Here is a 27,633-nt window from a genome sequence, read left to right as displayed (position 1 = left end):
AGCTTTCTTCTGATTTCCATTTGCATGGAATATATTTTTCCATCCCCTCACTTTCAGTATGTATGTGTCCCTAGATCTGAAGTGGGTCTCTTTTAGACAGCATATATATGGGTCGTCTTTTTGTATCCATTCAGCGAGTCTATGTCTTTTGGTGGGAGCATTTACTCCATTTACATTTAAGGTAATTATCAATATGTATGTTTCTATTGCCATTTTCTTAATCGTTTTGGGTTTGTTTTTGTAAGTCATTTTTCTTCCCTTCCCCTTTTGTTCTCTTTTCTTGTGGTTTGATGACCATTTTTAGTGTTGTGTTTGTGTTGCTTTTACTTTTTTGTGTGTATCTATTGTAGTTTTTGGGTTTGCTGTTCCCAAGAGGTTTAGCAGTCTATATGTATACAGAAGTGTTTTAAGTTGCTGGTCTCTTTCCCACCTAGAGAAGTTTCTTTAGCATTTGTTGTGAAGTTGGTTTGGTGGTGCTGAATTCTGTTAGCTTTTGGTTGTCTGTAAAGTTTTTGATTTCTCCACCAAATCTGAATAAGAGCCTTGCTGGGTATTCTTGGTTGTAGGTTTTCCCCTTTCATCACTTGAAATATATTGTGACACTCCCTTCTCACCTGCAGAGTTTCTGCTGAAAACTCAGTTGATAACATTATGGAGATTTCCTTGGATGTTATTTGTTGCTTTTCCCTTGTTGCTTTTATATTTTAAATTTATTTATTATTTATTTGGCTGCACCACATGGTATGTGGCATCTTAGTTCTCCAACCAGGGATTGAACTCATGCAGTGGAAGCACAGAGTCCCAACAACTGGACCACCAGGGAAGTCCCCCCTTGTTGCTTTTACTATTTTTTCTTTGTCTTTAATTTTGGTCAGTTTGATTAATATGTATATTGACATGTTCTTCCTTGGGTTCATCCTGTGTGGGATTCTCTGCTCTTTCTGGACTTGAGTGTTTCCTTTCTCATGTTAGGGACGTTTTCTTTATATCTTCAAATATTTTCTCAGGACTTTTCTCTTTCTCTTCTCCTTCTGGGATCTCTATAATGCAAATGTTGATGCGTTTAATATTGTCTGAGAGGTCTCTGAGACTGTTTCCATTTCTTTTCATTCTTTTTTCTTTATTCTGTTGTGTGGCAGTGATTTCCATCACTCTGTCTTCCAGTTCACTTATTCGTTCTTCTGCCTCAGTTATTCTGCTGTTGATTCTTTCCAGTGTATTTCATTTCATTTATTGTATTGTTCATCTCTGTTCTCTAAATCTTCTAGCTCCTTGTTAAACATTTCTTGTACTTTCTCGATCTGTGCCTCCACTCTTTTTCCGAGACTTTGGATCATCTTTATTATCATTACTCTGAATTCTTTTTCAGGTAGATTGCCTATCTCCTCTTCATTTAGTTGTTCTTGTGAGTTTTTATCTTTTTCCTTCATTTGTAACATATTTCTTTTTGTGTCTCACTTTCTGCGTTTGTGGTCTCCTTTCCACAGGCTGCAGGCTTGTAGTTCTTGCTTCTGGTGTCTGCTTCCTGGTGGGCAAGGTTGGTCCAGGGGCTTGTGTAGGCTTCCTGGTGGGAGGGACAGGTGCCTGCCCTCTCGTGGGTTAAGCTGGGTCTTGTCCCTCTAATGGGCAGGGCCTTGTCAAGGGGTGTGTTTTGAGATGGCTGTGAGCTCAGTATGACTTTAGGCAGCCTGTCTTCTGATACTTGGGGTTTGCAGCGAGAAGAGGTACAGGAAGAAGCCCAGCACCCAGACACTGTGCAGACAGTAGGTCCTCATGTCTCCACCACCCAGAGAATTTTAAATTATCAACCGGGCCTAATCCAGAAATTAGCCCCTGGAATGGCATATCAACAAAATCTTCGGGGACTTCCCCAGCGGTCCAGTGGTTAAGATTCCACCTTCCAATGCAGGGGGCCTGGGTTCGATCCCTGGTTGGGGAACTAAGATCCCACATGGATCTAAGATCCCATGTGCCGCATAGTGCGGAAAAAAAAATCTTTGCCTGGTCTGGGATGAATTTCTCAGTGCCATGGGACAAAAATTGTTCATGAAATGCCTCCCAAACATTGGTTGATTTTATGATCATGAGGGAGCACTGTGAACTAAGAATGCCACCTGGCATATCAGTAAACAAAGGCAGCCATTAAGCCACCACATTACAGCTGCCCTGGCAGTGAGCCCTGAGGGAACTCAGGATGGAGGCAGCATGCCCCCCCATCTAGCAGTCGACTGCTGCAGCCACCCCGACGGTGTACCCTGAGGAGACTCAGGGTGAGAAAGCACAGGATCCTGGCCCCAGATAGCTGAGATGCATATCAAAGGAATGATTTCAGAGAGCCCAGACTCTTGCATCTTCCCATACGTAGAAAAGCACTAAATTCTGAAACTTGCGATGTCTGGTTTTCTTTAATCTTTTGATGCTCTGACTACCTGGTTTTTGTTGCAAAAACTCCTATATATTCTGGCTCCTCCCTTACCTCTTCTGAGCAGTTTCTCAGCTGAGATCCTGTGTCCTAGGCTTAAGTCCTCAGTTTTGTCCACTGAACAGAACACCGTTCTCAACTTTTAGGTTGTGCTTTTTATTTTTTTTCAGTTGACAGCGTTTATGTTTGACTTGTTACTGACTAAAGTTGTAGAAATGAAGCTATAAGATCTGTGTTTCTGTCTGTAACCAACCAAAGCCTCTACTCTCTTAAGTATGAAGTGGTTTCCTACTACCAGAAAGTATTAATAAATTGAACTGAAGCATCTCTTAAAGGACTTCAAAGGAGCTCTCTTCTGATTGGTTTATAGAGATAAATGTGTTTTTATAAACAATATTTCCCAAATTCACAGAAAATAGAGAAACTAAATTTCTAGTATTTTAAGTAAGAGACATTAAAAAGTCTTACAGAAGCAACAAGCTCACAAATATTTTAAGAATTTCAATTATATAATTAAGATGAATCTTTGGACAAATTAAACTTATTTAATAACTTTGGTTTTAAAAAAATGGCTGTCTTTTCTATATAAATATGGAGTATAATGCAAGAATATTTTGCTTTTTTTTTTTTTTTTTCCAGTATGCAGGCCTCTCACTGTTGTGGCCTCTCCCGTTGCAGAGCACAGGCTCCGGACGCGCAGGCTCAGCGGCCATGGCTCACGGGCCCAGCCGCTCCGTGGCATGTGGGATCTTCCCGGACTGGGGCACGAACCCGTGTCCCCCGCATCGGCAGGCGGACTCTCAACCACTGCGCCACCAGGGAAGCCCTATTTTGCCTTTTTTAAAGATGAAAACTGGGTCTGCTATCTCAAGAAGAGACAAGTTAATCTGAAGCCCCTGAATTTCTCATGCTGGTCTACTGACTAGATAAGCTAACACTACTCTTACATAATATTTGGAAGAGCTAAAAACATAAAATATGTGTTCAAATTAATTGAATCATAATTCTGACAAATGTTTTTGTAACAGTAATTATGTTCTGTAGTATGTCAGCTTGAACGTAATTTCCAAGATCTTCAGGTAACTTAAAACTTTGGACTAATATTAAACGGAATTAATGGTTAATCATTGGGTACCTATTTAATTATAAAATTCAATACTGAAATATTGCTAAGCATAATTTCAAGTTTATATACTTCTGCTTATATTTATATACTATGGAGTGGCTATATTTGGGTCATGTATTTAATGAACATGTTTATTTTTGCAATTTTAATATTTAGAAGTTATGTGTATTCATGAGTTTGTTATTCTACAAAAATGCTTGCACCTGACAGTTTTCAAATTACTTTCCTTCCAATTTTCTCTGAAATCAAATTTAGTTACTTTGGTTGAAATTTGTAATTCATGTAGGTAGTTGAGACCAAGAACAAATAGTGACAGAGAAATAAAACTGAATATCAGGATAATGGAATGAGTTTTTCTAGGACAAAGAGTTTTGTCCTGAAGTGTCTATTTGTTCCAAAATATGAAAAACAAGTATGTACAAGTAGCAGAGAGAATTAAGAGCCTGAAAAGAAACTATAAAGTGCGTTAAAAATTTGACAGTTACCCTCCCTTTGATGCACTTATTCAGGTGAAGAGGGGGAGGGAAGAGCTTGTAAAACCTTTATTGCTAAGTATTATGTCAATACCAAAGTAGAATTTGGTTTTCTGTTACAATAATCTTGTTTTCAAAGAGCCTGAAAGAAGACTGAGTTGCTCTTTAACTTCTAAATAATCTGCTCAGATTCCCCATATCTCATCAGAGTAATTTGCTTTGCTTTGACTTTATGTCCTTTTTATTAAAACAAAGGCCAAAACAAGGAACAAACGTTTTCCACTTGCCAAAGATCTAAGTTTTCTTAAAATAGTTCTGCCTTCTATATTTAAATATTTTATTTCATTTTTAATTAAATGGGAAACCAACTATTATTCTCAGGCACCCATGATTAAATTTTCTCAAACTCTTTTGGCTTTGCTTTCCCAAGACTGGACCTTAAATAAAAATTTCAGGATGTGTTTTACACTAAAACTATCCTTGAGATTCTTTAGAGGGCCCTTGGGAAAATCACAAACTTTAGTACTTTTTATTACCAGTAAACAAATATTTCAACTCAACTCACAATTTATAGTGTGTTGCAACAGCACAGTTGTAACTAAGGGTTCAGAAGATCTCATAACTACAATCAGGTCATGGCCACAAGGCACAGGTTGCCTGAAAGCTACACATTAAATGGTATATTTTCTTTAGGGACTAAATAGAAAAGCCAAGATTGAGTCATGAGTGAAGACAATATACACATGAGAAATAATCATAAATCATTTGAATTGAATTGGACATTGCAGATTAATCAATTTTTTTAACTTTACAGATGAGGAAAGTGAAACTCAGAGATGAAATGACTCAACTCCACAACCCCAGTTCATCCCGTTACACTGTGTTGTCAACATGTCTAATATATTAGACAGAAAGGTACTAAATGAATCTTTTCCACTATTTTTTCCCCAAACAAAACCAAAAAGAATAATCTATATATGGTAAAACATGTTAAATGCAAAAAGATTACAAATACAAGGTATTCTATTGCAAAAACAGACATTTTGAGCTTTGGCTTTTAATCTTATTGTTCTCAAATAATGGAAACGCTTAGCCTAGAAGATAAAGTTGATGTTATTACAAAAGAGAAACTAGTAAAAAGTGGTTGCTAAAAATAATTTTTTTCTTTGCTGGTTCTCCTAAGTATAAACTAGGTATTAGTATCAGCATACTTTAGAAAGAAAAAAGGTACCTGGGAATGCTTACCTGCTTTCCTCAACTTAGAAATTTATTTTATACAAAGTCATTTAAACAAATTTCTTAAGGAGAAATGATCACTAATAGCTACAAATTCACAAATTATCTCATGTGCTTAATTGGAGTTTTCATTTATCGTAGCCTTATGCACTCTTTACACTAAAATTGAGATTCTCAGGATGTCAATAAAAATGTATACCAATCTGAACAAATTTCTAGAAAAACAGCAATAGCCTTATGAATCTCATTTTGTATAACTGCGTAACAAATGAAACGTTTTCATCGTTCTTCCATTTAATTTTCCCAGAAATTTCACTTCACACTTTTGAGAAAATACTTATGTAAACTGTTTCTTTGAAATATATCTTAGAGAAGTCTGAATATTGAAGTATTATACCCAGTACAGTAACTTATGCATAGCAGCAAATCAATATAGTTTTAAGTGTACACATTGAAAAGCAAATGACATTTTTAACCTTTGGTTATTTTGGAATTAAGTTACATTAGGGTACCCACAATACTTTAATTAGCTAATGTATTTCAACATTTTGCCAAGTAGACAGGGCACTGGAGACACTAATGTACCACCATTTACATAATACCTCTTGAAATTATGTACTTAGTGCTTTATGTGTTACCAAAAAACATAAAGAAATCATGAGGCTCTACAAAATAGCTTAGAAAAACAAGTTTTCTATTTATTTAAAAATAAGTTTGTAGTTACTACATTGCAGGGACAGGAATTCTTACACATACATTCTAGTTTGTATAAAAGGATTCAAAGAATTATGCTTCAAAACTAACATAGAAAGTGTCCACCTAACAGTAAAGAAAGGTCCAATCAATATGTACAAAAACAAAGGGCACTGCTATTCTGGTGTGAGACTGCCGTTTATAACATGATACTCCAGGTTTCCAGAAAGAAAAAAACCAAAAACCTCAATAAAGCTAAATAATTAATTTGTTTTTAAACTCTGTTACTTATTACATACAACAGATTTGCTTGTGTTTAACATTGTTTTCTGTACAAAATAAGCATTTTAATTTGCAAATGTGTCAGTTTCAACATTAACTCTCTAGGTCAGTTACTTTTTAAAATTGAGCTACATTCTACACGTCTAAATATCGTGTGACAGGATTTAACAGTTTTCTAAAAGATCTTTAAATAAGACCCCATCTTCTTGCAGTTTTAATATGGTCCAAAAATGTAACTTTGTATTTTGTCACAATTTGTAGCCTTTCAATCAACACGCACAATCTTAACAGTAACAAGCGTGTGTGCATCTGCCTCATAGGTGTGTGTACTATATATCGTCTCAAACCTATTTTCTTAGCTCCTTAAATGTAGAAACTCATAGCCACCCACTATTATGTATTTGGTTTGTGCCATATAAGGTTAATTTCCTGATGATTTTATCTGCATTAAAGAAGTATTTCAACACAGAGCTATCAAAACTAAAAATAATATATATTTATAGCTCATAATATTTTCTAATTGTTTTATTACAGTGTGTACAAGGTTTATATCTGGAGCGTCAAAAGCGGTACTTACAGTCTTCTGACTCAATGTGACCTCTTCTTGGGTATTGTACATAGTACAAAATGACCTTCCATCTGGAGTCCTTAGCTCAGTATAATTAAGAACAAAAATAGCTTCTTAGTAAATGTAATATTTAGTTCAAATCACTTGGAAATTTGGGAAATGAGGGGAACTGCAAGGAGGGAAGTGAGGAAAAGGTATATTTTCCGACTTTAGTAGGAAAATAAATTGTCGCCTAAGTTTAACTAAACCACTTCTCAACCTGTTTAAAAACAAAACCAAAAAAAACAACTAAATACGGGTGTAATTCACAGAACATAAAAGTACTTCCCCTATTATGACTTTTAAAATCATATATTTCCTGCATATGAGAACAATTATAGCCCTTTTAAACACTCAAGTATCTTGGTCCTTTCAACCTACTCAACAGTAAATTTCAGGTGGACAAAAACATTCAGAATAACAATTTGTTTTCATTAGGTAGAAAACAGTCAAAATTGCTTCCAGTTGACATCTGAGAGAGAGGTATGTTTGCATGTATAAAATGGAATGCTAGAATTAAACGCTATAAACTGGAGAAACTAATTTATATTACAAATCATATTTCAAAACATGTAAATGTTGCTAATATATAAGGTAAAAATGTTATTTGAATACTTTTGTTAAAATGTCTGATTAATCTACTACACTGCAGATAAGGGACAGTTCTAGATGTTAACATACATGCTGCACAAGGATCTTTTTGCTGATCAGTGTATATTACATCATTTCCAAGTGATATTAGATTCAACCAAACTTCGTGTCTCAGATGTGACCTAAACATGCTCACAAATATTCTATACAATTATTCTATTTAAGGAGGAAGATCGTTGTTACAATGCTACCAAATAGTCTTCAAATTTGTGATGTTGTACAATAATAAAAACAATGAAAGCAAGGCCAAATCTTTAGTTCATGAATATATGCAGAGAACAGTCCAATGCCACAATAGCAGATTGCAAAGAATAAAATTTTTAAGAAGTATGTCTACTGCCCAGAGTTACGAGATTGTAATTAGACTGACTGTTTAATCTGCTGATTTGCAACATTTTGTAATTTTATAAGATTTGATTGGGACTTGAGAATGTTGGGGTGGAGGGAGAGAATATTAGGGTTAGGTACTTAAAAATACATAAACTGATTTACATTTTCTACGAATGTAATAACAAGTTATATTTCTGAAACTTTCAGGAAACTTAAATTCTTTTATTGCTCACCTAAAACAACTGCCAACATTTCCTTTTGACCTATAAACAGTATATATATGGTGTTACTGTCTCAAAGAAGGTATTTTCCAAGTGGTAGAACAAAACTATGTTGATGACTTAAATTTCTCAATGCAACTTTTGCAACGTATAGAAGCTAAATTATAAAAAAATAAAATCTAGATATATCTGGTTATTACTAATACATTTTTAAGTGTTTCAATTATAAAGAATCTGATCCAAGTCATTTCTGCCTTACTAAGTAACCAGTGTCTAATAATATCCAAATAAGGTCATAAATATATAGTGTCTTTAGAACAGGAACAATACATTTACTTGTTGCAGGTAAGATGGTAAATACTCATTTTTTTGCTCATGAGTTAGAATTAATACACCCTACTAGCGGTATATTTCACTCTTAAGACTGTGTACGCTCTTCCTGTTCCTGTACACACCTTAAAACTGTACACATACTTTTTTTTTACAAAAATGGATTTTATAGTCTTATTTTCTAACACAATGCAGATAACATCAGGAAATTACATGTTTCAAATAGACTGCCTTCAAAAGCAACATATTAATGACTTAAATTTCAAACATACACACTATTATTTTCAATACTGGTGTAGCTGAGAGACTCATTTTACTATACAACCAAGCCATCCATTTCTGCATTATGAAGAGTTTAACTACTGAATTTTAATTATATAGTTAAATATATTTGTTAGAAAAAAATAAATATACAAAAAACCTGAAAAATTTGAAATTATTTTCAACTGCAAAATCACAGCAATCCAGTTAAGATCTGGAAAATGGTTTACTTAATTCCATAGGAGGATTTCTGTACAAATTTAGTTACAAACAATCTAAAAAGCCCAAATGCATCACTTTCCATCCTTTTTCAAGACAATCAGATGACAGCTAACATTTATCCCTACCAGAAATATTATAGAAATAATTATGTAATGTATTTTGCCAAGGTTCAATTAAAGACTTTATTTTTCTATATCAGGGTCATGCTGATACATATATTCCCCAGCCTCGCTTTTTAAAAATGTAGTATCCGAAAATTTTGGCTACATTTTTGTACCATACCAGTCCTCACAAAATACTACATTCTTTAAACTTTAAAAAAAAATGGACAATAATCTTTAAACAATAGAAATGGTATTTATGTTGGTTTTTAAGGTATAAAATAACTAACTGTACCATAAACAAATAAATAACTGCTTTCCTTTTCCACAGCAGTACATATAGCAATACATTCTCCTAAGTCATATAGTTATCATTTACAATAGACAACTTAATTTTACTAATGATGCAAAAAATAATAGAATACAAGGCACAATCATTAAATGGAATTTTTCTTTAGGGTGTATACTGACATACCAGCGTGATAAGGATACCGTAAAAAGTGCAGAAAAAACACAATGTGCAATGAGACCACTGTATAAAACATGATTGCATAAAAAGTGATTTGGCCTATTTTTAAACCTTTAATAATTGAAAATAACCAATCTTCCCCTTAAAATTAAACTATAAAGTATGACATTTTAAAATTATTTTTATTCTACCACTATCTAAAAAATCCTGAAAAAAGAATTTATACCTGGGTAATAGTATATAAGTATGTGTTTGTATATATATTTAATTATACCCATTTATCAATATATACACATACACACACAGACACATTTCTTTGTAAGTCATTTTAGCCTATTAGATATGTCTAAAGTTTAGAAATGACATTAATCCGGATTAACAAGTAAACATCAAATCCCATACCTTTTTCCTGTATTTTCCTTGAATCCTTTAACCACTTAAACATTTTCTCTAAAACATCTCTGTCAAAGGACCCACCAGTGCATTATTTTCTACTATTAGTACCAAAAAAAGATACACCTCAGCATAACTCTTTAATAACTTGCTCTTTAGAATAATATATAGCCTTTCCAATATTGAAAAAGTGTATGCTGTCCTGACAGTCAAAAACAGGCTTTCCACTGCACTGATTCTCAGTCTTTGGCACAATAAACAGAGATTGAGTGATTGACATAAGAATCAAGGTCTGAAAAATTAGACAGTCAAATGTTTTCCAATGTGGATATGTTTCCTTTGCATCAGTACATTTTCTCTTAAGTTTGGCAGAAATGGAATACAGCAAAAGCCTCCTCTAGATTCTTTGTAGATGAACATTCTATAATTAAAATTAAACTTTTCAGGGTATCAAATGGTGGGAATTTTATATTTACCTTTAGAGGAAACACATTTCTTAATTTACTGCTACTCTGGTAACATCTGTTCTCCTAGGGACAAGACTTCTGTATCAACAGAAATGTACCTGGCTTGGTCAAAAATAATTCATTTTAACATAAAATGCTCTATCACTAGGAATATTATGCTCCTTAAGAGTATAGCAGAACTGTCTTCTTCAGAAATAAATTGGGAATTCATTATAGAGCCTCAATTTCCTTTGTTTTGAACAGTAAATGAAATGAATGTTGAAATGCATAACCTATCTAAGGGCAATAAATAGCAAACATTTAAAATATATATGTATATATTTATATATATATATATATTCATTTAAAGAAGTGAAGTGTCTTGTAAGTTTGTTTGTTTTTTTTGCAAATCAAATCATAACATTCCCTAATCCGTCATAGCAGCAAGGAAGCAGAAGCCATAGTTCTACATACTCCTTAACTGTACCTGCTTTATAGATTTTGAAGTAAAATATTTTGGTGCAAGTTACCAACCAATTAAGTTAGCTTTTGCTTTTTCAGTCAACTTTCGGACTCGTCCTCTACTAGAAGTTCCAAAAGTCAAAGAAGTGTCTTCAAACAACAGCTGCCTTTGCTCCTCTTCAGAGTCATCCTCGTTATAGAAGGCTGTCCTTCGACCTTGGTTTCTAGTTCTCATGTGAGGTTCAGAGCCTTTAAGTTCCTCAAACTCTTCTTCCTCATCCAGGGGATCGTCTGTCTTTTTTCGGTTACTTCTCCTTAGCATTTTAACACTTGTAGGAACTATGAGATCTGAGTCTAGTTTTTGTGTCTTCATCTTCCTTTTGGGTTTTCTGCCTCCACGACTCTTTTTCTGTAACAAATCCTCCTTTACAATATTAGTTTCAGAAAGAAAATTGCAGGTTGAAGAAGGAACTACTTCATCTCTGATGGGATGCATGCTATTTTGCTCCGAATCTTCGGGCTTTGCATACTGTAGCTTTTTGGGCTTCCTACCCCTCTTCTTGTGTGTAACTTCACCACTGCTGGTATTAACATCCACCTTAGGTTTCCTTCCAGGTCCTCTCTTCACAAGCTTGGACGGCTGCCCTCCGTGGCCATTTACTTGAACGCTTCCGGGTACAAGAGCATTGTTTTTACAATCTGCTGAAAGGGAACAACAGTGCACTTAATATATGGAACTGCTTTTTTATTTGACCCTCAAACCAATCAATAAGTCCACTGCTATACTTATACGTAATGACATAATCCTAAATTTTTTTTTTTTTTTTTTTTGGCGGTACGCTGGCCTCTCACTGCCGTGGCCTCCCCCGCCGCGGAGCACAGGCTCCGGACGCGCAGGCCCAGCAGACATGGCTCACAGGCCCAGTTGCTTTGCGGCATGTGGGATCCTCCCGGACCGGGGCATGAACCCGTGTCCCCTGCATCGGCAGGCGGACTCCCAACCACTGCGCCACCAAGGAAGCCCATAATCCTAATTGTTTTTTAACTAATATGAGAAAAAGAACTGACAAAAGGCTAACGGTTTAATGATATTATTTATCTTCTATTTAAAACTCACAGAGGAGAAGCATCCTTAATGAAGTCACTGATGACTTGACAGGAGGGAAATGAAACTCAGAGCAAATAAATTACTTGTCTAAGTTAATACTGTAAATTATGACAGAGCTGGGATTAGCCAAGGTTTCTTATTCCTACTACCTTTACTACACATTCTAATGTACGAGCATTGTTTTCATTACACAAAATGACCCTGTTTACTCGTATGGAACTTCACCACCACAAAGCACTTTGTTTCCCTCATTAACACAGAATTTTTCTGTCTTCCTACCTTCAAGCAGCTCCATCATGGAAAATAATCTTAGCATAAAATCCATGACCTTTAAACTTGGTAATCGGAATAAAGCATTATCATCCCCCTCTACTTTCCTCTAATCATTTTTTTCTATTACAGATGGAGGAAATAGGGACTATCAAGACTGGAATGATTCTAACTCTTATTTAATCCTCTCTTGGATGTGATGATGATCATGACCTTTCTGATATCAGAGAAGAATTTATAGTCTAAATATTTCCTTATGTTCCTCAGAAGTAAAAAGGATCTCCTTTCCTACTAACTCCTATGCAAGGGGTTTGGAAGTACATCTACTGGAATAATTTATAACAGTTGTTCTCCATAAACACTACCATGGCTTTGATATTCTTCATCTATCCTTTTTACAAGAGTAGAAATAAGTTACTCTTGGTCACAGAATTTTTAAAAAAGGGTTAAAATAAAAAAGCAACTAAATGGCAGTTTTCTTCACAGGCTCTTTTTGGAACAGTCCTATCTCCTTATGTAACTGAATGGCAAATGACTGATTTATAATCATAAGCAATACTGACTGCACATATCAATCAAATCCACTATGTGTGCAACTATTATCAGGATTAAAATCCCATTATAACAAACTCCACGATAAAGACCATTATGCTTTATTAAAAAATAAAAAAATTCTGAAGATTAAATTCCAAATCTGTACAATCTGGACATCATGATGAACTGCCTTTCTATGGTTTAAAAAAAAAAAAAGCCATTACCCTTTCAGATGACGAAAAAGATGACAAACACGCATTACCACTAACTTTTTTTTTTTTTTTTTTTTTTGCGGTGCACGGGCCTCTCACTGCTGTGGCCTCCCCTGTTGCAGAGCACAGGCTCTGGACGCACAGGCTCAGCGGCCATGGCTCACGGGTCTAGCCGCTCCGCGGCACGTGGGATCTTCCCGGACCGGGGCATGAACCTGTGTCCCCTGCATCGGCAGGCGGACTCTCAATCACTGTGCCACCAGGGAAGCCCACCACTAACTTTTTCCTCCAAAATTCTGAAGTTTTTTGTTTTGGTTGTGATGGGAGATCTGCAATGCAGTATTTTACAGGAAATCCATAAAGAGATGGAAAGTGCTGTTAAAGAGAATGCTTCTCAGAGAAGGAGTCTCTGAGCCAATAGCAGAGGAAGAAGGCAAAGCCCTCATTTCCTGACCCCACAGTACAAATGACTTTCTTCAGATTAGTGGTTTTGAATAATGACGAGGGGAGAGGTGCAGGGGAGAAACATGTCTGTGCATAAAGTAGTAAAAGTATTTTCTAACAAACAAGTACCCTTAACCTGCCTGAGGATTCTGTAAGATTCTGTATATCTTTTAATTTGTTTTACATTAAGACTACTGGCAAATAAACATCCAGTTCATATACCCTACAAAAGTTCCACAGACTGGCTTCAAGGACTCCAGGAGCTCCTTGAAATGGTCCAAAGTTTGTGTGGATATGCCTACGTGCATTTTTTTAGGGGAAAAAAACTACAGGGTTGGCCAACTTTACAAAGCAATATATAACCTAAAAAGGTTCAGAACTAATGCAGTTCTTTTAAAAAGGAATTCGAGTTAAAAAGAAGTTTTAAAAATCACTCATCTGGACCTGTACTATCCAATGAGGCCACTACTAACCACATGACCACTGAGCACCTGAAATGTAACTAAGCGATTGAGGAATTCAAGTTTTAATTAAGTTTAAATTTGAATATGAAGCAGTGTACATTTTGAAACACTGATGACACACTGAAATAATATTTTGGATATAAAGGAGTAAATAAAATACAGTATTAAAACTGATAATTTCACCTGTTTGCTGTTACGACATGTAGCTACTAGAACATATGTCACTTGTATTATATTTCAATTGCACAGCACTGCTCGTTTCTGATAGTTAATTCAAGTGCCAATATTTATATGATAAGTCATCATTAATGGGTTACATAGTAGCTTATTATATTTCTATACTGTACTGGTATTCCTATGTATTTGTAATACTCAAAAACTATGAATCAAATTGGCTATTGGACCTCCCCTATCATAATGCCAGAACCAATTCTCTATATACATTTGATTTCTCTAGGATTCAGGACTAACAGAAGCAAGGCCAATATACCATTCAAAACTTTGAATACAGTTCAGAAAGGAAGCAAATGTAAAACACTCACATACAAAATTATTTACTTATTTATTCAAACACTGATTGTCCACTATATACTAAGTATAGGCAATTAAAAAATGAGCATGGGCAAGCACAAGAGCTCAGATTCTACTGGAGATAGACAACATAAAAAAAGAATAGTTCTATCAACATTATAAGGGCCACAAAAGGCAATGAACAGGAAACTATTAAACTAGTAGGAAAAAAGAAATTCCAAAGAAGGAAGAAAGGACAACAATATTTAGGGACTTCCAAGTGGTTCAGGATGGCTGGGACATCAAAGGGAGACAGAAAAGTAAGGACAGCTGAATGTTAGACAACAGCCAAGCAATGAAGAGTCTTGTATAACAGGCAAAAACATTCAACTCTGATTCCACGTATGATTCAAAGGCAGGGAAGGATCTTAATTCTCTCTGTGTGTTTGTCTGTGTGCACGTGATCAGAAAGGTCACTTTGACTTAAATGGGGAAGATGGACTGAATAAGGTAGAGTTGAGAACTGAGGCAGGGAGACCAGTTAGGAGAGTGCGACAGTCCATGGAAGTGAGAATGGAGAGGAGGAAATGGATCTCAGAGATGTTAAGGAGGCAGAAAGAAATAAGTAGATTTGGATGATGATTTTAAACTTATAGAGGTGGGAAGATCCCAATATCATTAATCAAAATGAGGTCATTTCAGTAGAAAAATTAAATTGTGAGAGGTTTCTGGGGGGAATACTGAAAAGGAAATGGTCTAGACACTCTGGAAGTCATGACGAAAAATGCTTATTCTTGAGCTGTCTGCTGTCAAGAAGCCATAATTATTTTAACATGTCGTAGGGTGTATTTCATCAGTTACTTGCTTCATCTTTCAAACAGAAAACTTTTACAATGAAAATGTGAAGACAAAAGAACTTTGGAAGCATAACTCTAAGGGGTCAAAAGTTGTATGCTAGAATAGATATCTGGCTATAGACAATCCTAATTATTATTTAAAGGTCAGTGTGTTGAATTTTGTGATATAAAAACAACTCAAAAATTTTTCTAAAGAAGTGCTATACTGCGTTAAAACTAAATTCAACTTTATTTAAACTTCTTGGATATACTTTTCTAGGTTTTGTAATACTGAAGTTAAAAACTACTAAATTTATATCATAAAAGCCTCTGATTTTAGAATATGCTTTTATTTTTCATAGGACAGAAAATGCTCTTATTTTTCATAGGGCAAGTTTTTCTTGGCTTCTAAAATTTAGTAACAATACAGTTTGCTTTTGGCACAAAGCTGCATATCAAAAGATGTCTCAGTAAATATATCAACTAATACAGAATGTGTGACTTTTAAATGAGCAACCTAAAAAGTGGATATAAATATTATTTCCAATAGAACCACCATTTGTTAAGATCTACGGTACCTTGCTCGATGACAGCTGATGACTTTGAGAGAGCGGATGTCTTTGAGAGCACAGACGATTTCATTTTACGTTTGGCTGGCTTTTCCTTTTCCATGTTTTCTTTTGTAGAATTATTCCTAGTGGCATGACTAAAATTGGACTGACCAGGACTTGAAAGAGTACTCAAGGTTTTGGAATGTTTCATGGAATTCTCTAGAACTAAAACACACATACAAAAGATTAAAAGCTAAGAGTTAAATTATTTAACCTTAAAACAAGCAAGAAGGTTGGGATTACTTCTAAAGTGAATTGTTTGAATTAGCCAACAGGATAAAACCTGGGGCGATGCTTAAAGCTTCCGTAAGAAATCTACTTTCAAAAAGGAAAAAGGCGTACATAATAGTTTCAGACCTTTCAGAAGCTGTCCAGTCACTGCAAGATTATGAAGGGAAGTGCTGGCAAACTGCTAGCAAGTCTGGGTTCTACGATTTAAATTTAGGCAGTTTGGATCAGAGTTGCCATTTTTCAGCATTATCCTATACTGACATTCCTAAACCTCAATATTCTTTTCCTTATCAAAAAAAATTAAAAGAAAAACGGGCAAAAACAATAAAGAAAAGCAAAACCAACAGTGTCTGATGGAATTTACTAAATCTAATATATTCCATTTGGCAAAGTAAATGCTTAAATTACAAAAGTCATTATATATATTTCAATTTAGAAACTGTAGCTGATTCTTACTTGTTTTCCCTGGCACTGCAGATGTGTTAGCTTTCGAAATAAAAGTCTTCGCTGCTGAAGAAGTGGATGGTTGCTCACTGGTAACTAGATCCACAGCCACTCGATTGCTTCTGGTTCGAACTACAGAACTGGATTCCGTTTTACCATTTATCTGAGCAGCACTGTGCCTTGGTGGTATTGATCGTGTAGGTGCAGAGAATGGAGAGGTAGCAATATCTGACTTTAACTGGGGTTTTAAGATCCTTTTTTTCCGTTCAGGGCTGAAAATAAAATAGTATCATTAGTCATTCTTTTAGCTCTATGTGGATGAATAAAACAGTCTTATAATACTGTTGGATTCAATATTTGTACTGTTATGAAATATGTTAAAATATGAGATTTGTAGTGGATTTCATATGGTTGTGAGCCTTTGAAAAGTGAATATTTAGTGAAGGATCGCTGTAAATGCTATAGTTATATGACAGAAAGCATGATGCCATCACTATCCTAAAAATGCTGTTTTACTGTACAGATTTAGCAGTTTGAATTTAAGCACTTACACTAGTATAGCTTTAGTTAAAAGATTAAAAATCCTCCACATCATAGGAACTTGCATGTCAAATATATCATTCTGCAATATAGGGAATAGTAAAGGAAGTATTAAAAAACACCAAGTTCTATCATTTAGATGACAAACTTATAGATCAGTTGATGATATTTAAAAGAAATCAAATACCTTGATGCAGCACTACTGGAAACAGAGCTGCTTCTATTTCTTTTCCTCCTCCGTTTGGTTATTGTACTTCTTTTATGAAAACGAAGGGCAGATTTATAATCTGATAAAACTGAACTAATGTGTTCTTCAAAGAAAGCGGACAAGCGCAAACTCATGCTGTAAATCTATGGAAAGAAAAAAAACTGTTCAAACATTCCTGAAAGGAAATGCCTGTTCCTTTGAGATAATAATTTAAATATTTTTCTAACAAAAAGTTTTTAGAATTTAAAACATTGCTTTTTCTCAATCTCTTTTGACAAAGACTAAAACTGAAACATTATTACAATTAAATTATTTTTGTATTTCTTGGACAAAGAAAGGTAAATGATATTTATAGTTTTACTCATTTTTATGACTCGTATGAGCATTATATGGAAAAAAATGCTCCTTTCCACTAATGCAGAAAACAGCTGGAAAAGTTAAGCACACGTACCTCTAACACATATCAGGACAATGTGTACGTGATGTCTATTCAACTACACTACCTTCAAGAAAAGTAACCATTCCTAAACATTAGTGACATTAGTGTTTTTTCATAGAAGGAATAAAACAGAAAGATGTGAATTCCTTTTTCCACTAGAATACCATTAAGAACCTAATAGAAAGTTTATCAATTTTGTTTTAAATTTTAAATAAAAGCAGCATTTAGTTACTCGACATACTTTTCTACTAATTTCATTTCATTTAAACAGAAAAGAAAGCAATTCAATTATATACCCTTGATCTTTTGCTTGGTGTATATGCTTTGGAATTACTAAAAATAAGTCTGACATCTTTACATAACTCCATTGGTGACTCATAATTCCCAGCCTCTAAAGTCTCTCTAACGGTAGCAAAATCCATTGGAGTGTCAATGATGTCTCTGTAGTCCTAAGAGAGGGAAAACAGGTCATATTAATAATATAATAATAATAGTGCATTACTTCTCATAACAGGGATTCACATTCAATTTCTGTGATGACTGCAAGTCCTAGAACTATTAATAATCATTCCTCGTTTCCCTCATCAAGGCTCCCTTTATTCCCGAAGTCATTTTTATTTTTTTCATGTCCTCCACCTTTTACTGCAATCAACACAGGATTTCTCTCATTCAGGAACCTATAAATTCTGCTTTTTTTTCCTTCAGAAAGAGGTAAAGGGTAGAGTTGTGTTTGAAAAAGGAGATTAAAAGAATATCGAAAAAACTCAGTTCCACAACTACAAGTTTGATATAAAAAACCCAAAACTTTATACTACCCATGAACTCTAAAGGCTGCTAATTCATTGAAACATAATTGTACCTTTAAAATTAAGAGATAAAAACAATAAAAATATGTTAACATCCCATGTACGTGAAGGTCTGAATTCTAGTAACCTCAACTGCAGTACTACAATTACTATAATTGGGAACTTTGTAGTAATCAAGAATTATGAATGTAAGTATCTGTCACAAAGCCTTTGCAGTTCATTCCACGGAGGAAAAGTGCAGTCACCCAAAGTCTCCACCTAATCAATTGTATATTGTATATACAATTGTATAAGATAAAGCAATAAAAACAGGCAAATGAAAGGAGAAAAAAGCAACAGAATAGGATAAAATGATCCAAATATGGTATCTTTAAAGGAGTAAATAATACTATACCTTTTCCATAGCCCCAGAGTATGTAACTGTATTTTTCGAAATACAATAACTTGACTTTGCCCCATCAAGTTTAAATTATGATCAAATATGTTTGACCATAAAGCAAACAGTATTACTGCCTTTGACAAATAGGGACAGTTTTATTTCTTCCATAACAATCTGCAATGCCCTTTATTTCCTTTTCTTGTCTTGCTGCACTGGCTAGAGTTTGCAGTACTATGTTAAATAGCAGCTGTGAGGATGGACATTTTTGCTCCACTCCCAATCTTAGGGGGAAAGCATTCAGTTTTTCATGATTAAGCATGATGTTAGCTATAGGTTTTTAAACAGATGTTCTTTATCAAGTTACAGAAGATCCCCTTTATTCCTAGTTTTCTTAAGTCTGTTTTTATTATTAGTGGTGTTCTGTTTTCTTAGATTATGTATTTGTCTTTTTGGCATCCACTCAGCACAGGGCCAACTATATTAATTTTCTTATTTTTGTATTCTTGATACTGTGGCATTTTGGGGACCAAACAGACCTAAGGAGAGACTGCCCCCTTCCAAGGGCTTAGGCAATTCTTAGAGATGGCAAAGGGTTGTACTGGGAATACAGCTTTCATATGTAAACCAACCATGCCCTTAAGCAACCCTCACACACCAAGCCAGTATTTCCTCTGCCATGAATCATCCCAGGGTCAGGTATCAGACAACCAGAGACCACCCCTATGCCCCAAAACCAACTGGAGTAATTCAAAGTAGCCAGTCTTAAGCTGTTGACTATGCCCTGCCTTGCCTTTCTCATGGAAACCTCAGTAAAGGCTCTGGCCCAAGCTTGTCCTTTGCCCCTGTGTTTTTTGGCTGTGTTGGGTCTTCGTTGCTGTGCGAGGGTTTTCTCTAGTTGTGGCGAGCGGGGGCTACTCTTCGTTGCGGTGCGCGGGCTTCACTGTGGTGGCTTCTCTTGTCGTGAAGCACGGGCTCTAAATGCGCGGGCTTCAGTAGTTGTGGCTTGCGAGCTCTAGAGTGCAGGCTCAGTAGCTGCGGCACACAGGCTAGTTGCTCCGCGGCATGTGGGATCTTCCCGGACCAGGGATCAGACCTGTGTCCCCTGCTTTGGTATGCTGATTCTTAACCACTGCGCCACCAGGGAAGCCCCCGCTCCTGTCTTCTGCAACGTAACTAAGACCCTGTGCTTTCCCCTGTGGCCCTAAGTGGTATTTGGTGAACCCCTCTCTGGGACCTTAAGTGTAATACATTTCTTTCTTCCAAGACTCATTCTTGTTTCCTCCTGTGGCCACAATGATTACCACACCATACCCAACATGTACATTCTTTAAAGAAATGAGTACTGAATTCTGTCAAATGCCTTTTCTGCACTGATATGATCATGTGATTTTTCTTCTTTAGTAATGAATTATTGACATATTGACTGATTTCTGAATACTGAACCAGCCTTATATCCCTGGGAAAAAACCCACTTGGTCAGGGTACAAAATCATTTTCATATATTGCTGAATTCTATTTGCTGATATTAAGAATTTTTGCACTTTCTTCTTTTGTACTGTTTTGTCTGGTTTTGACATCAGGGTAACACTGGCTTCATAGAATCAGTGTAGAAGCATTCTTTATCTTGAGGAAGAGACTGTGTAGAATTTGTGTTAGTTCTTTAAACATCTGGTAGAAGTTTCCAGTGAAGACTCCTGGGCTTAGAGATTAAAAAATACATACTTGGGCTTGCAAGAAACAAAAGGAAATCCACACGTTTCAAAAACAAAGAGAAATGAAAACCAGAGCACTTTAGCATTAGCTCAGTTCTTCTAAGAGGTTTTTTGGATGGTAGGGTTTGAATTAGTCCTGTTTATCACACTGCTGGAATTAAACATTTATCTTCTACATTTAAGATTACATGTTTCTTGATTTTTAAAATGACAAGTCATTTATGATATTTATCTATTGATGAAATTTCTCTATTTTCACCATTGCAAATTAGAACACATACATAAAAAAACAGATAATAAAGACTTTGGTGATACCACATCCAGGTCATGATCTCTTATAAAACGTTTAATTTTAATTTCAAACCATGAATGTTATCTGATATACAATCTTTAGTAACTGAAAAAAGGAATAAAAAAAAATCACTTGAAGTGAAATTTAGATTGCTAAGACTGCACGCAAAAATAAATACTTGTAACATGTTTACTCAAACTTTTTACCACGAATTCCATAAAGATCATAAATTGGCATAACCTACATATATAGTAGTGCCACCTTACATTTATATATAGTGCTTCAGTGTAAAAACTATTTTAATGTTGAATAAATAACTAGTAATATTCTCATTCCACTTCTATAACCCTGTAAGGAAGGTTAGAGACAGGTATAATTATTCTTGCTTCCCAAATAATTTCCATAGTAAATTCACAGAATTAGTGTGGAAAAGAAAATAGTAAATATATACTCAGATATAAAAACTAAATAACTTGCTCGAAACTGCAGAACTGGTAAGAGGCAGAGCTGGGACAATAACCCAATTCTTTGGAGTCTTAGTTCAGGGTTACTTCTTTTTTACCACACTGTTCAATTTAGATGCTCTATGTAGCCAAATGGATAATGAGAAGGTGTATGAAATAAAAAGAAATAAACTATAATCATAAAAATAAATAGTAAACTGTCATGTATAAGAGATGTATATGTATTTATATATATATATCAAAATCAAACTGACAAATAAAGAAAGTATTTTCAAAAATACTTACTGGGGGACTTCCCTGGTGGCGCAGTGGTTAAGAATGCGCCTGCCAATGCAGGGGACATGGGTTCTCGAGCCCTGGCCTGGGAAGATCCCACACGCTGAGGAGCAACTAAGCCCGTGTGCCACAACTACTGAGCCTGCACTCTAGAGCCAGTGCGCCACAACTACTGAGCCTGCGCTCTAGAGCCTGTGCTCCACAACCAGTGAGCCTGCACTCTAGAGCCCGTGAGCCACAACTACTGAGACTGCGCTCTAGAGCCCATGAGCCACAACTACTGAGCCTGCGCTCTAGAGCCCGTGAGCCACAACTACTGAGCCCGCACACCTAGAGCTGGTGCTTCACAACAAGCGAATGAGAAACCTGCACCTTGCAACGAAGAGTAGTCCCTGCCTGCCGCAACTAGAGAAAGCCTGCGCGCAGCAACGAAGACCCAACGTAGCCAAAAATAAATAAATAAATTAAAAAAAAAATCTATGTGCAAACACATTAAAAAAAAAATACTTACTGGATATTCAAGAAGATCTACTGGCTGGCGGAAAGGCTCAGAATCTTCACACTGAAATATGAGATTTAACAATTCTTGACACTGTTTCTTCCATGCTTGAATATCATAAGACTGTGCTCTGTTACGTAATCTTCTTCTAGGCTGATGGTCCTAAAATTAAAATGTTCAAATAATATTAATAATACATATAATAAAATTTTTATTTTTAATCTTGGATAATTAGGTAATATACAGTGATTCAAATAAAAGAAAACATCATTCACCTAGTTCTGAAAACCATGCATTGTTGTGATGGAAACTGATTTGGAAGTTAATACTTAATCTGTCTTTAAAAATAGTAAGAGTAAAAAAAAATGCTTAATACATTTTAATTCATATAAGGCACTTCTGTTAAAACAAAGAACTTAGTACCTTCCTCTTCCGGGTAGAAGTTCCTGGCACATCAGTGTCTTCTTTTTCTTCTTCCTTTGAAGAAAGAATTTATCAGATTCATAAAATATTCTAGGTTTCACTATATTCTATAGTTTTTTAATACCAATTATCTCCTTTACATTTTGGAAAACCCATAGTATATATGATGCTGGAACACTTTACTGACTCATTAAAAAGTCTCCCTCCACCCACCGTTTAAAAAAAATTATAACAATTCTGAATCATTTTTTTTTAAAAAGTTAGCAACAGCATTAGGCAAAAATAATTTTCATAACAGCATTCACCTGAAAACTACTGTGTGTAAATTTCTTTTTATATATGGAACATAACCAATGTAGTAATAATCATAATGAAATATTAAATACCTCAGAGTCAGACAAAACTTTCTTCTTCATTGAATTGTAGAGTGGAATTATGTTATAACAAGTCTGATCCCTAAATAACAAAGAAATGTTAGTATACAAGACTGGAGTCATGAGATTTTTGTCCTTTAAACCTGTTAGTAAAACAAGATTTTAAGATAAAACTTGAAGCTGAAGGCTTCTTCATCAGTTGACTCCAAAACCCTATGGCACACACATCTGCCCCTGCCCCTCCACTCTATGTGAAGCCTCCACTCTGGCCTATTTCATTACACCAAGCCCAATTCCCATCTCCCAGGTTTTGCTCAGTTCACTACTGGGCCTGGAATGCCTTCCTTCATTCTTCAGTCTACAAGGAATAGCCAGTATACCTCCTGTCTTCTAATTCCTTCTTCCTTTTATTCTTAAATATAGGCATTCCCTAAAATTTTGTCTTTAGCCATCTTCTATACCTTTTGACCAGATAATCTTATATATCTGCAGTTTATCTGTGTTAGTGAACTCCAAATTCCTATAATTTGGTCTGACTCTTCTCCTGAGATTCCTGACACCATCTAAAATTCTGCATGTCTAAACCTAACTGTTGTTTTCCACTTTCTCCCTTTTCTTTTTAACTTTTTTTTTCAACCATTCTTACAGTAATGCATGGTTTTTCACTATTCCTTCCCTTGCCTCCTCCTTATAAACCCAATCATTGGACAAGTTCTGTGATTCTACCTTCAAAATCTCTTGGCATCTGCCTCTTTCTCACTTCCATAAAGTAAGCCTCCATCACCTCTTACTTGGTCAGCTGTAGAAGTCAATCTGCAGTCAGTTTAATATTTTTAGGGCAATTTGCATCATGTTATTCTCATGTTAAAAACATTTCAACAGTCCCTTGCCTTTTGTCTCCTCCCTATCTGTTAACATTAGACACTGCAGTCAAATTAATATTTTTAAGGCATAGCAAGCACCATGCTATTCTCAGGTACAAATATTTTCGATAGCTCCTTGCTCCCTGTGCTCATATTTTAAGTATAGTTCCTCAGATCAGCATTCGAGGTCCTCCACGATATGGTCCAAACTCGAGTTTAGCACACTGTATCCCTATTACTTCAGCTCATGTACTCTCTACTTCACCTGATTTCAGTTACTCGATTCCCTTAACAAATATTTACCTTCCTCCATCATGCCATTCCTCATCCCTGAACTGCTTTCCTTTCATCTAACTTCTGAATCAGTATCTACCTTGTCCAGAACATCTTAACATACTTCTCCCTGTACCTGAAATCCCACCCTTATAGCCAGAAGTGACCCTATCCCTCATCTAAGCATTCATACAAACTCCTTTTACTTTTTCCTTATATTATAGTTACAGATTTATCTACCCTACAAAACTGTATTAAGAGGATAATTATGCATTTCTTTCTATCTCCAAGTATCTATTACAACACTTTGAATATAACTATTGCTTGAAATTTGGCCAAATAACTCAATTAAAAAGTACCATTACCAAAATTTCAAGATATACTAGACATCTTGAAAAGTAACACTAGCTAAAAATGGTTCTTAACAAATTGTATACCTCTAAAAAATGCCAGGGATTTACTTTTAGATATATACAATGTAAATGTTTTATTATTTTATTTTAATCTGTTCTTATAAGGCATTTCAAAGTAACTATTTGAAAGAAATACAATTTCACAGATTATTCCAAATGTAAAAATAATTGTTTCATCTAAATTATTTCACTAAAATATGAATTTACTCTATCATGTGATTCTATTGATTCCTATCTCTTTGGAAAAATAGATGTACATAACATATATAAAACACAAAATTACAGATTAAAAACTTTATAGTTAAGATACTATAAACTTTTACAACCAAGTATATAAATAGTTTTCTGAGGATAACTAATTTTTATTATCTTATTAATTCTTGATTATCAATTTTACTGAAAAGCAGCAAAAGCTTAGCAATAACAGCCCCGAAACCAGTTGGAAGGCAACAGTTTTCTTTAGAGAAATAAGGTCGAGGAAGGGCATAAAGTTTATCTTACGAATTTTCTTTGGTGGTTTATTTATATTGCAATTACCTACATTCCTTAGCAAAACAAACAAACAAAAACAAACTCACCTAATACCAAGAAAAGGGACCCTATGATTATGCTGAGTAATGAGAATGAAGCTGGAGGTGTTTAAAAAAAAAAAGCCTCAATAATCCCTTCATGTAAAAATGAAAGCTGAAAATAGGTGAATACTTAAATTATAAAATACCCAATTCTCTTAATGAGAAAAAATTATCCAATATAAATAAACTTCGTATGAATTCAGAGCTGTATTTCATAGAAAATATACATATGATTCATTCCTCTGGCTTCAATTTAGAAGACTCAATTCATTCTATGAATGCATAAAATCCTAAGACAAGGAAGTAAAAGTCCTGCTGTCTTAAGAAGTTGTAGTTATCATCACTCTTGGTATGGGATTAATGAATGAGGAAGTAAACTTGACTTTGAAGAAGAAAAACCTTGAAAGTTAAATTCATTTTCCTGCTGATGTATTTGAATACTTGTTCCAAAACTTGATAGGGGCAATACAATGTTAAGATGAAAGGTTCTCAAATCAAATGGCAGACACTCATTTACTGTGAAAATTAAACAAGTTAACCTCTAAAAGATTCAATTTCCTTAACTGTAAATTCCAGATAATGATCTCTCCCACCTGTAAGATTTTTATCTGACTTAGAAGAGCTAATTTAGGTAAAACATTATACATTCAGTAAAAGCTTGCTATTATTATTATTATCGAACATTGGATTTAGAGAAAGATCCCTATTTTCTTACTTGAATTGCAGAACACAACTGTAACACAATCTCTTTGACTCTGTAATTATTATCAGCCAGTGAACTAAACGCTGCTTCTTTAGACAGACATACGCTTCCTATTTTGAGTGGAACTATGCTTATAGCACAGCACGTGACATGATATATAATAAAAAATGATTGTACTCTACGTTTTGGCATTTTACATTTTAAAATACTGCCATTAATTATTACAGTAATATAATTAAGTGTGGAAAAATACTCACTTTATAAAATGTAGAAGAAGATCAGTCACAAATTTAGCAGATTTCACAATAGGGCTTCCAGGCTCATTAAACGTTCGTGTATTATGCTCTATATACCGAACTTCCCACATTAAGGAAGAAACCCGCCTTTAAACAAACAAAATGCATAAGTCTTATTAATCTCTTTATACTTAGAAATACACACACACATTTTAAAACCAAGACATTCAGACTTTTTTAATTGCAGTCTTAAATCAATTACAAAACTCACACCTTAAAAAGCTGTTTTCAAAAAAACAGAACGTCATTTGTGTTGGGCGGGTGGAAAAGAGTAGTAACATTATGTACTGGCACAGAAAATGTCTGGATTTGACACATTAGTCTATCAACAGGGCCTTCTTTTAGGGAGAAAGACTATAAGGAGAGTAGCAGGAGGAGAGAAACAGTGGAGTTTTAGCTTTACATAGTCCTTTCATGTATGGTGTAATTTTTTGGTAATAAGCATATCTGACTTTTACTTAAAAAAGGAAACCAAGCAATTTCAATCTAATTCTATTACTGGTAATCAAATGACATTTAAAAATGAAAAGCTAACAGCTTGCTTATGAGATACAAAAATATACAAATATGGTGAACATGTTAGTTTACTAAGAAACCTAACGAAATGAAAATTAATTTTTTTTTTACACTAAATAGACAATGCAGTTGATCCTTGAACAATGGGGGAGTTAGGGGCACTGGCCCTCCTTGAAGTCTAAAATCCGAATACAACTTTAGAGTTGGCTCTCCGTATCCAAGGTTCCGCATCCATGGATTTAATCAACCATGGATCATGTAGTACTACAGGTACGTATTTATTGAAAAAACAATCCGTGTATAAGTGGACCCGTGCAGTTCAAACCCATGCTGTTCAAGAGTCAACTGTACTAAAATTTTGGTGTTTTATTATTTTATTTCAGTAACTAAAGAAAAATCCAAAGGCAGATTCTAGAATATCATCCAACTTAAAATGATAAGGAAGAAAATACTCAGGAAATGTTACTGATTTTTGAACAGAAAACAATTATATGGAATTTTTAAAGAATTATATATAATTGTGGATACAGAAGCATATAGAAAAGCTTCTGTGCATTTCCAATAGCATTCACAAGGCTCATTCTAATAAAAGAATCACAGGCCATTTTCAGAGTACCCTATAGAAACTGTGTGTAAGATAAGGCATTTAGGATTTAATATCAGTAGGGCAAACTGACAGTGGTTTAAGACTGAACTAGAAGTATCAAAGAGGAAAACTACAAACTGTAAGAAGCCTGAAGCCAATGAGCAGAGGAGAAGCAAAAAAGCTCGAAACAGTGAAATAGCACATGCAGGCATCATTATTATGAAATAAGAACATAACTCAGGTCTACAACTACATTATTTAGTTAAAAATCAGGCAGTTTCTAATTTATGTAAGGACTCTGTTCCAAAAGATTTTTTTCCTAAGTTGGTTAAGTTGGCTAAGCTAGGCTAATGCCAAAAAGCCTAATTAAGCTGTAATGTATATTGAAATACAGTACACCTTAGCAATTCTCATGTTGAGCAGTATTTCTATGAGAAAGTATATTTTTAACAATGGTGAGAGATCGCAGAAGTTTATCTTTCTAGATGTAGTCCAACTATTAGTGTGTAGAAAACAGTTCTTTCTCTCCCTTTTATTCTCCCACGTCTTGTTCCATCTCTGAAGCCCGGGGTGTAACTCCTAAGGTTTAACAACTTAGGAGCTTAGAGAG

At 34.9% G+C, this 27,633-nt stretch overlaps 1 protein-coding gene across 3 annotated transcripts in view; it reads right to left on the bottom strand.

Moving 5' to 3' along the window:
- Positions 1-5,934: 5,934 nt before the first annotated feature.
- Positions 5,935-27,633, bottom strand: part of PHIP (pleckstrin homology domain interacting protein) — a 127,176-nt gene continuing 105,477 nt past the window's right edge. For 2 of the 3 annotated variants that reach the window (XM_049695333.1, XM_049695334.1), the window contains exons 32-40: positions 25,883-26,008; positions 22,814-22,883; positions 22,428-22,481; positions 22,017-22,166; positions 17,873-18,025; positions 17,117-17,280; positions 16,402-16,661; positions 15,682-15,879; positions 5,935-11,427 (exon numbers count right to left, since the gene is read on the bottom strand). In XM_049695333.1, the coding sequence (XP_049551290.1) occupies positions 10,790-11,427; positions 15,682-15,879; positions 16,402-16,661; positions 17,117-17,280; positions 17,873-18,025; positions 22,017-22,166; positions 22,428-22,481; positions 22,814-22,883; positions 25,883-26,008 (1,813 nt within the window). In that variant the 3' untranslated portion in view covers positions 5,935-10,789. The remainder of the gene's footprint in view (positions 11,428-15,681; positions 15,880-16,401; positions 16,662-17,116; positions 17,281-17,872; positions 18,026-22,016; positions 22,167-22,427; positions 22,482-22,813; positions 22,884-25,882; positions 26,009-27,633) is intronic. The other variant, XM_049695335.1, reaches the window with a different exon arrangement.

This window comes from Orcinus orca, chromosome 12, assembly GCF_937001465.1.
Source record: "Orcinus orca chromosome 12, mOrcOrc1.1, whole genome shotgun sequence".
NCBI lineage: Eukaryota > Metazoa > Chordata > Mammalia > Artiodactyla > Delphinidae > Orcinus > Orcinus orca.
Note: the sequence above shows the minus strand (reverse complement) of the source record. Positions and strands in the feature narration are given on the sequence as shown.